Genomic DNA, 16,386 nt, shown 5'->3' with positions numbered 1-16,386 from the left:
TATTCTACCATTTGCTTACCAAACAGTAGAGAAGGACATTTTATCTGCTGCTTAAATTTGAACCCAAGGATAGTCTTGATTATGTAACATATTCTGTGATTGATGAAAACATTAAAAAGTTTAAACTCCATGTATCATCCTGCATTGAGCCTCATGACCAGTTCTGATGGGTGTTATTCTAGAAACCACTAAAAAACATTTTTTCTCATTACATTAAATGTCCGATAGGAATTGGAATTATATTTGGGGGTGAGTTTATGAATGGATATAGCTGTAGTCTTCCCTCCTAAGTGGCCCTCCCCTTGCACCATCGCCCATCCAGCCACTGAAGTTAGGCATCTGGGAGTCATCTTGATATTTCCCTCTCAGTCATTCCCCAACAGGTTCTGTTGACTTGTACCTTCCGGACAGGTATCTTTCCCATTCAGTCTTACTTCATCTCCACTACAGCCACTCTGCCTCTCACTTGTACTCCTCAGCGATCCTCCTAACTGCTCCTCCTGCATCCACTGTTCCATATATTCTTTTCCAAATCTTACAGTGCAATTGCAGTGAATTTTTTTTTGTATAAAATATTTGTTTATTTTTAACTGAAGGATAATTGCTTTATAGTATTACATTGGTTTCTACCAAACATCAACATGCATCAGCCATAGGTTTACCCATGTCCCTCCCACTTGAACATCCTTCCCACCTCCCTCTGCAGTGAAATATAAAAAACGCAAATTTAGTTGTGCTCTTAAATGTTGCTTTTCAAATAAAACCCCAAATCCTTAACTGGTTTACAAGACCCTGTGTGGTCTACCTTCTGCCTACTTCCTGAGCTTTGAAGAGAGCTATGTTCTTTAGGATTAGGCTTGCTCGCGTAAAGGGAATACACCTAAAATAACAGTGGCTTTAACACAACAGAATTTCTGTCTTGTGTAAGATAGTCATGGTGTGGCACCTTCACAGCCCTCTGGGTTCTAAACTTCTTTGATCTTGATGTTTTACCATCCTCATCACAGAACTACCACTTCATGGTCTGAAATGGCTACTCTAGGTACACCATCACCTCTACATTCCAACCAGGAAAAAAGAAACAGCCGGTCTGCTCCCTTCAAGAACATTTTCTGAAGTTACCCCTATTATTTGCACTCTGTCTCATTGGTCAGAACTTACCCATGCACACGTTCTTACCCAGATTGTTCCTGGTAACCGTGTGCCTAGCTAAAATCCAAGGCATTATTGTTTACAGAAAAGGGAGATAAATTTCGGGGTTCCACTTAGCTGTCTCTATTGCAAGAGTTAAATCCTTATTTTCTGGAGTGAAATGTGAATCAGAAGTATTTGATGAAGAAAAATCAAGAGAAAGCACATAGCATATTATCGGAAATTTGGAGGCAGATACTACAGGAAATAACTAAAATTATTGAAAGTGGTTGCTTCTGGGAGGCAGGAATAGAAGTAGGGCAAGAGACTGCAAATGTATATTAAGCGTTGCAGTACTGTTTTACTTTTTCCATGAAGAACACATTTTGATTTAAGAATTCCATTTGAAAAGAGAGTTTAGAAGCCTGGATTGAGGCCAGGGTTGTGAGGAAATGTAAGTACTCGAGTTTACTCTGAGAGCATTGAGGTTATATCTTTTATTTCCCACCTTGTCAGTTATCAGTCAGCTTTCAGTATTATGCAAAGATGATGATGTATACATGACTGTTGTCAAAGGTTTACAAGATTATAATCAAGTTCAAGATGTTTGGTCACAGACAGTTCCCTCATTTTTTCTATTATTAGGCTCCCTGGGGTGTAAAATATTGATGGGACATTAAATGTCTTTGATTTAATGCATCTTGCCTTATTTTCCTGACCTAGACTGATTTATGCTTCCCTGGTAACGCAGATGGTAAAGAAATCTGCCTGCAATGTAGGAGACCTGGGTTCAATCCCTGGGTCAGGGAAGATCCCCTGAAGAAGGAAATAGCAGTCCACTCCAGTATTCTTTCCTGGAGAGTCCCCATGGACAGAGGAGCCTGGTGAGCTACAGTCCACGGGGTCTCAAAGAGTCTGACACGACTGATGACTACCACACACACACAGACTGATTTATAATAAGCTTGGCCAGGTAGATTTTTCTAATTGGCAGTAGCACTCCTTACTCGAAACCCTTTTCACCTTGAGTGTCTCATAGCAGGGAAGAAGGTAGTTAGTGTAAACGATAAACCTGCAGAAGATTGGTTAATCAAAATATGTGGACACAGAGACCCAGAATGAAAACACAGAAACAGAAGCTGAAGCTGTGGAAAGGTAATTTTCTGCTGATCAAAAAGAAATAAAAAAAATTTCCATCTAAGTGAAGTATCATGAGACTTGTAAATGATTACGTTTTTTCACGAGAAATGCATTAGATTTTAAAATTGAACATACCTTTAATGAGTTTTGTTTGTTAAATGTTCAGTCCAAAAGGAATTGTTGATGAGAGACAAAGGTCTGAAAAGGAAAACAATCATTGGGCTTGTATTTAATCACTTTTTATTTTCTCAGATCTCAGTCATGTCATTATCTGGCTTTGGTGCCTGCATAACTTAATTAAGGGAGTTCAGGCAGTGATGGGAACAGGAGGGCAAAATCAAAGAGTAACAGTTTAAACAGATTGTCTGCAGACGCCTGGTATGGATGGAGATGAAGCCTATTAAGAACCTAATTCTAGAAGAAGCTCTTGACGTTGATCATTTGTGAAAAGGAGAATTTTTGTTTTCTAACCCACATGCATGGTTTTGTACACTTACGTCTACAAACCTTAAGTATTGGTATGTCTGATCAGCAGCTTGTGGAATTACTAACACCAGGCCACTTTGAAAGAGCAGACAAGGTTATTAACTTTGGCAGGAAATGAAAATTTGGCCTTAATATACATGCGAAATTGAATTGTCTGTAGCACAAAGCTTTGGAGGTTACCCATGCAAAATGAGAAAACTATCTAAATTTAAAATTATCCTCAGTACAGTGAAAAGTAATTTTGCAGACGGCATTTTTACAGCCCCAAAATCCATGAAGAGATTGGCTCTATTAATTTAGATTTAAACAGAGGCTCTGTATCGTCTAAAAATGGTAAATGAGATGGAAAATGTACTTTAAGGGAAGAAATGAGTTTCTGGAAATGCTGCAGGCAGGCAGGCTCTCTACCCCACCTCTCTGAGTCTGCCCTGAAACCAGTCGGCTTCCGAGAAAAGGCTCTATCTACTGTGACAGGCATTTGGAATGAGGACATGCACTCAAGGCCTCAGTTACATATAACAGCCTTCAAGAGCAGGATAAGAAGCAAATCAAAGCCCAAAGCAAAAGTTATTGGCAGCTTTTCTAGTATAGTTCCTAAAGTGTCTGGGTCTTCAACAGGGTTAAAAAAAAAATTGAGAAACTGAATTTATTTTCTTAGATCTCAAATAACTTAATAGTTTTCATATAATCCCTGCCTGGAACGGTACTGGGTTGGAGGATTTGGTTATTACTCTACCTACCTTCTCATGCAAAAAATGATCTTCTATACAAAGAAAAATTGAGTTTTTCATTCCCCAGTCTTTGAATTTTTTCAGCTCATAAGAACAAACGTTTCTTGTTTATTATTAAGGAAATTATTATTTGTAAAATAGATAGGTGATGATTTATTATACCAAAAATTGGTGACGTATAATTTTGCTATCAAAAACAATACATCAGGGGCTTCCCTGGTGACTCAGTGTTAAAGAATCCACCTGCCATTGCAGGAGACGCAGGTTTCAACCCTGATCTGGGAAGATCCCACGTGCCATGGGGCAACTAAGCCCATGCACCACAACTCTTGAGCCTGCGCTCCATAGCCCCGGAGCCACAGCTACTGAGCCCATGTGCCGCAACTACTGGAACTCAAGTGCCCTGAAGTCCATGCTCCACAGCACAAGAGCCACCACCGTGAGAAGCCAGAGCACTGCAACCAGAGAGCAGCCCCCGCTCAACGCGACTACAGAAAAGCCCCTGCGGCAGTGAAGACCCACGACGGCCAAAAATAAATAAATAGAATAGGAGGACTCTCAGAAAACGAACACAATAGCTGGAGTGTAACCAGGATTCATAGTAAACTTGGGTTTAGAGTTCCTATTTTAATTTTGAATTGATGAGGAAACTGAGAAAAAGTGAGTATTTTCCTACTGTTCTTAGAGCTGCTGAGTAATAAAGTTGAGTCTAGAACTAAGGTCATCTGAATTTCCAGATAATATATATTTGCTGTTAGCTTATCAAAAATCAACACTGCTGAGTAGACGGTACCCCAGAATAATACAGTCAGCTGCTCTTTCCTTATCTGTACATGATCTTCTTTTTGCTTTTCAGGTATTGCTGTGCTTTACTTACACCTCTACGACGTGTTCGGGGACCCTAACTACCTACAGATGGCACATGGCTACGTAAAGCAAAGTCTGAACTCTTTGAGCAAGCATTCCATAACCTTCCTCTGCGGGGACGGGGGCCCCCTGGCAGTGGCTGCTGTGGTGCATCACAAGATGAACAATGAGAAGCAGGCGGAAGAGTGCATCACCCGGTAATCAGGTTTCTTTTTGAGAACTACTGTCTAGACATTTTGCCGTAACTCTGTGTGTGTGAGCAGAAAAACATTTTATTGAATGTACTTTTCTCTCAGCAGTAAATCTTAACTGCTGTCATTTGATCAATTCCCACATTATTCCTGAATTGTAGTTAAGAAACAATCTTTGTAATAAGCCAAATGTAACGACACCGACATGTTCCAGATCAAACATCAGTTCCTTAACATAAATGAGATCAAAAGCCTAGTCATGTGATTACTAGTCCAGGGTCCTATCCAGGATCAGTAATTGGAAGAAATGTGGTGCATGTGCTGTAGTGGGCTGGGAGAGGCCTCCCAACGGATCACAGCCAAAATGGCTCTTCTTACAGAAATAACAACTTGCAAATCCAGTTTCATTTTAGTATAAATCAGGGCAGCCCGGAGAAGCTTGTGAATAATGAAAAATTATGAAACTTTTATACCAACAAACTACAGTTTTTGCTTTAGTAAAGTTTATTGAACACTTTCAGAATTCTACTAAGAAGTCTGTCTGCCGTGCAACTCTGCATGCCATACCGTTAAAGTGAAAGTCGCTCAGTCATGTGTGACTCTTTGAGACCCCATGGACTGTAGTCCATGGAATTCTCCAGGCCAGAGTACTGGAGTGGGTAGCCTCTCCCTTCTCCAGGGGATCTTCCCAACCCAGGGATCGAACCCAGGTCTCTCACATTGCAGGCGGATTCTTTACCAGCTGAGCCACCAGGGAAGCCCAAGAATACTGGCGTGGGTAGCCTATCCCTTCTCCAGGGGTCTTCCCAACCCAGGAATCGAACCAGGATCTCCTGCGTTGCAGGCGGATTCTTTACCAGCTGAGCTACCAGGGAAGCCCAAGGCTCCCCCTAAATATTCTAACACAGAGAGAGTTGCAATTCCAGCAAAGGTTTTTGTTTTGTTTTGTTGTTTAACAGACCTGACTTTTCAGAGCAGTTTTCTGTTCACAGCAAAACTGAGAGGAAGGTACAGAAACTTCCCATACATCCTCTGCTCTGTACATGCATAGCACCACCGCACCCCCCACCATTATTGACATCCTCCGCAGAGCACACTAGCCACAGGTGATGAACCTGTGTTGACACACCATATCACCCAAAGTGTAGTTTACTCTTGGCTTTGTACGTTTTATGGGATTGGGTAAGTGTATAATGACATGTATACATCGTACAGTATCATACAGAGTAGTTTCACTGCCCTTGAAATCCTCTGTGCTGTGCCTATTAACCTCTCCTCCCTTCTTCCTATTGTTCTTTTTACCATCTCCATGGTTTTGCCTTTTCCAGAGTGTTAGAGTTGGAATCGTATAGTATATAGCGTTTTCAGATTGGCTCCTTTCATTAGTATGCATTTAGACTTCTCCATGTCTGTTCATGGCTTGATAGCTCTTATTTGTAGCACTGAATAATATTCCACTGTCTAAAGGTACCATAGTTTATGTATTCATTCACCTATTGAAGAACACTTTGGTTTCTTTCAAGTTTTACCAGCTATAAACAAAGCTGTGAAAAACATCCATATTCAAGTTTTTGTGTGGACGTATATTTCCAGCTCTTTGCGGTGAAATACCAAGGATCATAATTGCTGGATTGTGCAGCAAAGGTCCATCTAGTCAAGGCTATGGTTCTTCCAGTGGTCATGTATGGATGTGAGAGTTGGACTGTGAAGAAGGCTGAGCACCGAAGAATTGATGGTTTTGAACTGTGGTGTTGGAGAAGACTCTTGAGAGTCCCTTGGACTGCAAGGAGATCCAACCAGCCCATTCTGAAGGAGATCAACCCTGGGATTTCTTTGGAAGGCATGATGCTAATGCTGAAACTCCAGTACTTTGGCCACCTCATGCGAAGAGTTGACTCATTGGAAAAGACTCTGATGCTGGGAGGGATTGGGGGCAGGAGGAGAAGGGGACGACATAGGATGAGATGGCTGGATGGCATCACTGACTCGATGGACATGAGTCTGGGTGAACTCTGGGAGTTGGTGATGGACAGGGAGGCCTGGCGTGCTGCAATTCATGGGGTCGCAAAGAGTCGGAGTGACTGAACTGAACTGATGATAAGACTATGTTTCGTTTTGGAAAAAACTGTCTTCCAGAGGGCTGTACCATTTTGCATTCCCACCATCTTTGTCAGCATTTGGTGTTGTCAGTGTTCCAAATTTTGGCCATTTAAATAGATGTGTATTGGTATCTCATTGTCTTAATTTGCATTTCTGTGATGACATATGTTGAGGGGCATCTTTTCATATACTTACATGCCATTTTTTTTAATAATTTTAAATTGGAGGCTAATTACTTTACAGTATTGAAGTGGTTTTTGCCAAACACTGACATGAATCAGCCATGGGTATATATGTGTCCCCCATCCTGAAGCCCCTTCCCACATCCCTCCCCATCTCATCCCTCAGGGTCATCCCAGTGCACCATTTGTATATCTTCTTTGGTAAAGGTTTAGCCCATTTTTCAAGTGGATCCAAGATTTTAATGAGTGATCATCTCCAAATTGACCATGGGTTTTGATTCCCACTCTTCATTCCTATAAATTATTGTTAGAATAGCATTAGTATTTCTGGTTTTATTTGCTGAGGATCCCTCTGCTTTAGAGGTTTGCAAGAAAGTCTCATTCAATAAATCATTCTTAAGTTTCATAAAAATAAATTGTAGTAGCCTTGAAAACTCAGCAGTGGCTATAGGACTGGAAAAGGTCAGTTTTCATTCCAATCCCAAAAAAAAGCAATGCCAAATAATGCTCAAACTACCACACGATTGCACTCATCTCACATGCTAGCAAAGTAATGCTCAAAATTCTCCAACCCAGGCTTCAACACTATGTGAACCATGAACTTCCAGATGTTCAAGCTGGATTTAGAAAAGGCAGAGGAACGAGAGATCAAATTTGCCAATGTCTGTTGGATCATCGAAAAAGCAAGAGAGTTGCGGAAGAACATCTACTTCTGCTTTATTGACTATGCCAAAGCCTTTGACTGTGTGGATCACAACAAACTGTGGAAAATTCTTAAACAGATGGAAATACCAGAGCACCCGACCTGCCTCCTGAGAAATCTGTACGCAGGTCAAGAAGCAGCAGTTAGAACTGGACATAGAACAACAGACTGGTTCCAAATCAGGAAAGGAGTACGTCAAGGCTGTATATTGTCAGCCTGCTTATATAACTTATATGCAGAGTACATCATGAGAAATGCTGGGCTAGATGAAGCACAAGCTGGAATCAGATTGCCAGGAGAAATATCAATAACCTCAGATATGCAGATGACACCACCCTTATGGCAGACAGCAAAGAAGAGCTAAAGAGCCTCTTGATGAAAGTGAAAGAGGAGAGTGAAAAAGTTGGCTTAAAGCTCAACATTCAGAAAACTAAGATCATGGCATCTGGTCCCATCACTTCATGGGAAGTAGATGGGGAAACAATGGAAACAGTGACAGACTTTATTTTGGGGGGCTCCAAAATCACTGAAAACAGTGACTGCAGCCATGAAATTAAAAGACGCCTGCTCCTTGGAAGAAAAGTTATGACCAACCTAGAGAGCATATTCAAAAGCAGAGACATTACTTTGCCAACAAAGGTACATCTAGTCAAAGCTATGGTTTTTCCTGTGGTCATGTATGGATGTGAGAGTTGGACTATAAAGAAAGCTGAGCACTGAAGAATTAATGCTTTTGAACTGTGGTGTTGGAAAAGACTCTTGAGAGTCCGTTGGACTGCAAGGAGATCTAACCAGTCCATCCTAAAGGAAGTCAGTCCTGAATACTCATTGGAAGGACTGATGCTGAAGCTGAAGCCCCAATACTTCGGCCACCTGATGCGAAGAACTGACTCATTAGAAAAGACCCTGATGCTGGCAAAGATTGAAGGCAGGAGGAAAAAGGGACAACAGAGGTTGAGATGGTTGGATGGCATCACCGACTCAATGGACATGAGTTTGAGTAACCTCCAGGAGTTGGTGATGGACAGGGAGGCCTGGTATGCTGCAGTCCATGGGGTCACAAAGAGTCGGAAACGACTAAGCAACTGAACTGAAATTCTACATATAATGTCAACCTATCTCAAAATATGTACAGCCAAACAGTAATAGTTTCATAAGTGACGAATGTTATGAGGCATTAAATGAAAACAAGATTTGTGTATTCAGATGCAGTGTGGAAATACTAATTAAAGTTACATGCATTTACTGGCTGCTGAGAGTCTTTAGTAGCTTTTAAACACAGGGGAAACTCAGGTGACTGTAGGGAGCAGAATTTGCCACAGTTGTCTCTTAGGCCACCTTAGGACATCTTAGGGTCTATTGTTCTAAGAAACACTCTTTGGGGAATAATACCATTTATTAATATTGGCTTATTATAAAACACTTAGAATAAAATTTCTTTTTTCTTGATACTTTGGTATTAAAAGTGTTATTTATATCATTTTTTGTTTTATGACATTTCAGCAATATTTTATTTATAGACTTAAGGTTAAAAATATAGAATGCAGGCGTATGATAGGAAATTACCTCTTTTGGGCCTCAGGTTTGATTATTTTTAGATTCCTGAAGTTCATCGCAGACCAAAAAGAAACAGAATTATTTATAAATTACTTTCACATCTCCTCCCTTTTAAGAGAAAAGTTTCAAAGTCTTTTCAGTTTAACTTCAGGAAATCCAAAATTACTTGATGACATGACATCAGTTATATAATAAACCTGCTCACTTGTTTATTAAACTTGGAGGCTTCCTTGGTAGCTCAGTCGGTAAAGAATCTGCCTGCAGTGCAGGACACCTGCGTTCGACTCCTGATCAGGAAGATCCCCTGGAGGTGGAAATGGCACCCACTCCAGCATTCTTGCCTGGTAAATCCTATGGACAGAGGAGCCTGGTGGGCTCCAGTCCATGGGGTCTCAAGAGTTGGACACAACCTGGTGACTAAACCACCACCACTTACTTGTTTTACTTTGTGCCTAACCTTCTTCCTCTCATCACACAGTCCTTTTGTGTCCAGAGACATTCATATTCTCCATGTGCCATCCATGTACTCCACTGCCAGCATGTATTTCAGCTTACCATTCCTATATTTTCTTAATATAGCAGTCTTCCAGAACCATGGTTTGAGTTTTAGAAACCAAAGGGACTTTGGGATTAATCCTTAGACGAATTGAAATGTAAAGAAATCAGTGTTTCCTTAAGGTAGAGCTTCTTAGCTTTGGGATCTTGAGAAACTTAGGGCTTCCGGGGATATATAGAAAACTCCTAAATTATATACTGTACTTTTCTTGGAGGGGTCTGTGACTCCCCAAAAGGAATGTGTGTACACGTGTGTGTGCTTGTTCAAAACTGCCCGGCAGTTGGCTGAGGCAGGTGGAGAGGAAGATAGCAAATAGTGCTGGTTCTTCCACTGCTTGATTCATACTGTCTTCTCCCTCCCTTCTACACAGAGATAGTTGGTGCTACTACACGAATAAAGAGCGTTGCCTGTTTTGTGCCCAGTTAAGTGACTTACCCTCACACACAGCATGCTTTCAAGCTAGTACTTAGAGTGACAAAGAACTTTGGATTTCTGGTCAGAAGATGTATACCCTTTCTCTTTTGTAGTGATGAATAAGAAAAGGACTTCTTTTTTAAAAGTTACAAACCTTTTGATGATAAAAGGCAAAAACTCTTCCCAGTAACACTCTGGGGAAATACTGCTAGTAGTGGAACAGAATTATCCTGTTTTTATGTCTTTATTCTTGCTTCAGTGACATTTCAATGATTTGTCTCTTCTAAAGATCAGTTGCTATTAATATCCACATAGCAAAACAAATACAGGGAGCTGCAATGATGTGCTTCTGGGTTTGAGAGTTTCTGAAAACACATAAAATAACCATTACGATCGATAAATGCTATCATTTCTTCATTTTGTCTTAATAATATAGCATCTAAAGCATGATGTTAAAAGTCCTAATTTTAGTAATTGTTTTAGTCTCTTTCTGACTTTGTTTTTAATTGTTATTGAAGTATAGCATGTGTTAGTCACTCAATTGTGTCCGACTCTTTGCGACCCCATGGACTGCAGCCCACCAGGCTCCTCTGTCCATGGAATTTTCCAGACGAGGATATTGGCGTGGGTAGCCATTCCCTTCTCCAGAGGATCTTCCTGACCCAGGGATCAATCCTGGGTCTCCAGCATTGCAGGCAGATTCTTACTGTCTGAGCCTCCAGGGAAGCACTTATTGACGTATACTTGATTTTATATACACATGGGCTTCCCAGGTGGCTCATTGGTAAAGAATCTGCCTGCTAAGCAGGAGACACAGGTTCAGTCTCTGGATGAGAAAGATCCCCTAGAGAAGGAAATGGCAACCCACTCCAGTATTCTTACCTGGGAAATCCCATGGACAGAGGAACCTGGTGGGCTTCAGTCTGTGGGGTTACAAAAGAGTCAGACACGACTTAATGATTAAATATATATATATATATATATACACACACACACACACACACATACATACATATATATATGTATGTATGTATATGAGTTCCCTGTGCTACATAGTATATCCTTGTTGATTGTCTATTTTATCTATAGTAGTGTTTATATTTTAACCCCAAACTCCTAATTAATTCCTCCCTGACCCTTTCCCCTTTGGTAACCATATGTTTGTTAACTGTGTTTGTGAGACTGTTTCTGTTTTGTAAATAAATTCGTTGATATCATTTTTTAGATTCCACACATAAGGGATACCATATAATGTTTGTCTTTCTCTGCCCAACTTCATTTAGTATGGTAATCTCTAGGTCCGCCCATGTTGCTGCAGGTGGCATCATTTCATCCTTTTTATGACTGAGTGATATTCCATTGTATATATGTACTACATCTTCTTTATCCATTCATCTATGCCTGGACTCTGAGGTGGCTTCCATGTCTTGGTTATTGTAAATAGTGCTCTATGAACACTGTGTTCAGTTCAGCTCAGTTCAGTCGCTCAGTCGTGTCCAACTCTTTGCGACCCCATGAATCACAGCACACCAGGCCTCCCTGTCCATCACCAACTCCCGGAATTCACTCAGACTCAGGTCCATTGAGTCGGTGATGCCATCCAGCCATCTCATCCTCTGTTGTCCCCTTCTCCTCCTGCCTCCAACCCCTCCCAGCATCAGAGTCTTTTCCATTGAGTCAACTCTTCGCATGAGGTGGCCAAAGTACTGGAGTTTCAGCTTTAGCATCATTCCTTCCAAAGAACACCCAGGACTGATCTCCTTTAGAATGGACTGGTTGGATCTCCTTGCAGTTCAAGGGACTCTCAAGAGTCTTCTCCAACACCACAGTTCAAAAGCATCAATTCTTCGGCGCTCAGCTTTCTTCACAGTTAAATAAATGCAACTAGTGAGTTTTATGGAGAAGGAAATGGCAACCCACTCCAGTGTTCCTGCCTAGAGAATCCAGGGACGGGGGAGCCTAGTGGGCTGCCGTCTATGGGGTCGCACAGAGTCAGACACGACTGAAGTGACTCAGCAGCAGCAGCAGCAGCAGCAGCAGCAGTGAGTTTTAATGAATTCAAATCCATAAAAAAATGAGGTACTTCCTTCTTAAGTACTTCCTTCTTAAGTACTCATTATAATGAGATGCACTGAACAGTACTTTGATTATCAAGTATTTGAAAATAAGTACTTGCCGTCTCCTTTGAACAACCAAATGTTTGGTTGCAAAATAATTGGTGTGCTAATTATATATCGCCACCTAGTGGTTCCTTGTGGAAGCTACCGGGCTTTCCTGGTGGCTCAAACAATAAAGAATCTGCTGGCAATGTGGGAGATTTGGGTTGGATCCCTGGGTTGCGAAGGTCCCCTGGAGAAGGGCATGGCAAGCCACTCCAGTATTCTTGCCTGGAGAATCCCCATGGACAGAGGAGCCTGGTGGGCTACAGTCCATGGGGTCACAAAGAGTCGGACACGACTGAGAGACCAAGCACATACCTAGTGTGATACAGGTCATGACAATGGCAAGTAAAAGAATGGTATTTTCTAATTCAGTGGTTCAAACACATTTTATTTAGATGAGAACATCATTGGAGTTAATGCAATATGTAGTAATTGTTTTTAGTAACTTCCATAGAGCAGTGTTTATTTAAAAAATTGCTAGTGATTTCACTCTTTGAATAGTTCTTTCAATAATACCCTTTACAAAAATCAAAAGTGCTTTTCTATCTCTAAATTCTATATAGTTTGATGCATTTATATTAATACTTTATAATAAATTCTTATGAAAACTCTGGGATGTTTATTCTGTTTACTGCAACAGTTGAGTTTGTATCTAGTTAACAGATTTTATTTATTAAGTTCTCAACATTACTGAGCTTCCAGTTCTGGAGTGAGAAAAAAAATAAAATTTTTCTTAATAAATGTTTTTAAATTATTTAAAATTATTAGCGATTTGTGGGGATGAGGGGGAGTATTAAAGTAGAAAACAACCACCCTGTGGTTATAGATCAGATAACCCTGTTGGCATTGGAGAGGGAAAAAATCAAGCAAGGTATTACGAGAAAATTGAAAGCAACCTCTGACCACTGTGTCCCTATTACTGATAGCCATTATTCCACTGAGAGTTTAATGCCTGTGTTTGTAATAGAAAAGAAATGCATGAGCCAGCATTTGCATGTTTAACCAATTTGATTGAGATGACTCCATTTGTTGAGGTATAAATATGGAAACTCTAACTTTGTCAGTAACTGCAACCAGCCAAGCTCTTGCAAACCTCTCTTTCCTATAGGGGAGTAGGTCACTTTAAGGATGCTTGCCTAACTTTTTCTCAGTTATTGTTTCATAACTGTCAGCCCTTCTTACTCACTAAAGTCATCTCATTCCTCTGGATGCGCCACAGTTCGCTTTTCCACCTCACCTACTGATGGACAGCTTGGTTGATTCTGAGTTTTGGTAATTGTGAATAAAACTGCTGTAAACAGCAACAAAAAAACCAATTCATTCTGCTTATTAAAGTGTGTCTTCTTCATTTTTAATCCTAAGAGTTCCCCTCCCACCACGGTCTTGTGGAGGTGGTTGGGGAGGGTTCAGGAGAGGAGAGTTGTTTTCTCTTCACAAGTACCTTCCTTTCAGAGCTAGGACTCTATCTACTGATGTATAGCCTGGTGGTAGCAATTGTTAGATTCTTGTTTTACTGTTTGTCTTTGTTGTTTGTAGATACTGGTGGCCTCCAGAAATCAGAGGTAGGGGGCTGTGCACCCTCTCAGCTATGACCTTCATTTTACCACTGAGTAAATGAAGGCACAAGCAGTTAAGCAAACTCTACCAAATGTACAAACATTTATTAGGAAGAAGACTCACACACAGTTAGTCCTCTGCCCTGTTCTGTGGCTCAGATAAAGCCACATCCTCCTCTGATCCTTCTTGGATCTTACTCATCAAACAGTGGCTGGAGCCTGTACCATCTCCCAAATATCCCACCCATCTTCACCACTCACTCCACCAATATTTCCTAACGTTCTTTTCTGCCCATGTTATCAAATCCTCTGGTGTAAATTTTGATAAAGTTATTTGAAGTGCCAGGTATCTCTGAATGTTGATTCTTTACTAGAATACTTCAGTTCACTCACTCGTGTCCAACTCTTTGTGACCCCATGGACTGCAGCACTCCAGGCTTTCCTGTCCATCACCAACTCCCAGAGCTTACTCAAACTCATGTCCATTGAGTCAGTGATGCCATCCAACCATCTCATGCTCTGTCATCCCCGTCTCCTCCCATCAGCGTCTTTTCCAGTGAGTCAGCTCTTTGCATCAGGTGGCCAAAATATTGGAGCTTCAGCTTCAGCATCAGTCCTTCCAATGAATATTCAGGACTGATTTCCTTTAGGATGGACTGGTTTGATCTCCTTGCAGTCCAAGGGACTCTCAAGTTTTCTCCCACACCACAGTTCAAACGCATCAAATTTTTTGGCACTCAGCTTTCTTTATAAAATATTTGAGATATAACCAATCACTCTAGGGGTATGATTTTTTTGTTACTTCAAATGCTTATTAAACATTTTTAGTATGTAGACTAAAGTTAGATAATATATATGCAGGCATTATTTATACTTCACTGCTTTAAAAATAAATGTTTAAATTGGAAGGCATCATTCATTTTATAGTTGAGAAATTTAAAGTATAGAGATTAAATAGCATCTTTAGTATCATAAGCTACCTGATGACAAGATCATTTTTTTTTTTGGTAAGACTGATGTCCTCTCATTACTCCTCTTTTCCAGAAGTCCCCTGACTCTCTCCCTCCATGCTTTTTTGGTATACTAAAATCATTTTGTCAAGTTTCATCAAAACCTAAATCATTTTAATAATTAAAATGATCTCACATTGAACTTGTAGGATAATTTAGGGATAATTGAGATGTGCTGTCAAAATTTCATGTGATGAAAAATGTAAAATAGCATGGACATTTTCCCTCACTGTCATATTTCCTGCCCCTCACCAAAAGAGAAAAAGAAAAAAAAAGTTCATTGTCAGAGTTCAGACGACAAGTATAGCTGCTTCTCTTAGCTCTTATCCCTTTGTGAACTCCACCTGCTTTCTGGTTCCCTGGAGCTTCCTTTTTTGATTCTCCAGAAAGAAATGAGGCTTTGGTTACCCTACTCAGCCACACACTTCCCACGATTGTGTCTGTATCTGGAGGTTCAAGTGATGGGAGGCTGGAAAGAGAAGTGAGGCAAAGGGCCTCCTGCGCCCTCAACACTCCTGGGACTACAGCCTCTCCAGGATGTGTGGACAGGTCCCTCTCTCAGAGTTGTGGCCCCTGTGGGCTCCAGTTGCCTTCACTTCTGCTGCCAGCATGAGATTGCTTGTGGCCTGGGGAGTGAACAGAAAAATGAAGTGTTTTACCACTCTCTGCTATTAAGAGTTCCCTTTCCTCTTCTTTTCTGAGACAGAACTGAAGGGCTTCTTCCAGGACTCTTTCAGCCCACTGATGCACACTTCCAGGCTTCAAGCAGCACTGAGTTCAGGCCAGGGAAATATCAGAGGGGAAAATGTGGTAAACTCACCACTGGTTTGGCAGTACTTCAAGCTCTGGTCATCCGCATTCTGCCGGCTACTCTTTATTTTTCAGGGTTTTCAAAGAGCTTCACTCATTCTCTGTAGGTTCTGGACCTACATGTGCTGTGAGAGGCAGGATGGTATAGGCTTAGTCCATCTCGCCTAGGACCAGAACCAAAAATAACTTTTTTGGGGGGGAAGCTGAACTGAGTCTATCAATAGGGAACTAATAAGTTATAATCATTCAATGGAATACTATGCACCTATGATAAAGAAGATTACTCTGTGTGTGCTGATCAGGAATGATTGTCAAGATGAATTGTTAAGTAGAGTCATGAAACATTTGGGGAAATATGTTTATAAATAAGTTTATGTATTCTTATCTGTGCATAAAATAATTCTTGGAATATACAAGAAATTGGTAACCAGGGTTATTTCTGAAAGGAAGGACCAGATGCTGGGAGACCGAGGAAGCAGGGAGCCTGACTGATCCCCTTGTGCTGTTTGTATGTGTAACTGGTAGTGGTGGGTCAGGCTGCTGTACAAACACTTCAGCCAGGCCACATGACACATTTCAGAAGTAAACCAGGAAAGTGCAGCAGGCATTGCATTTTATGGAAACAGATGGCCCTTTGAGTGTTGACTTTTGTCATTTCCTCAGACTGAATGTTATAATAGCCAGTAGTTCTTGGCTTCTCGGATATCAATTGCTGGTCTCCAGGTATACTGCCATGAGGGGCTAGGGAAACTGTAGGTGGTCCCAGCGATAATCATGTGTTCTTCATTCT

At 41.0% G+C, this 16,386-nt stretch overlaps 1 protein-coding gene across 3 annotated transcripts in view; it reads left to right on the top strand.

The window, feature by feature from the left end:
• Window positions 1–16,386, top strand: part of LANCL1 (LanC like 1) — a 49,433-nt gene that overhangs the window by 17,428 nt on the left and 15,619 nt on the right. For all 3 annotated transcript variants that reach the window (XM_027566552.1, XM_027566533.1, XM_027566544.1), the window contains one exon: window positions 4,345–4,552. In XM_027566552.1, coding sequence (XP_027422353.1) covers window positions 4,345–4,552 — 208 coding nt within the window. The remainder of the gene's footprint in view (window positions 1–4,344; window positions 4,553–16,386) is intronic.

The sequence above is a fragment of the Bos indicus x Bos taurus genome, chromosome 2 (genome assembly GCF_003369695.1).
Source record: "Bos indicus x Bos taurus breed Angus x Brahman F1 hybrid chromosome 2, Bos_hybrid_MaternalHap_v2.0, whole genome shotgun sequence".
Classification (NCBI taxonomy): Eukaryota; Metazoa; Chordata; class Mammalia; order Artiodactyla; family Bovidae; genus Bos; species Bos indicus x Bos taurus.
This window is presented reverse-complemented; position numbering and strand designations above follow the sequence as displayed.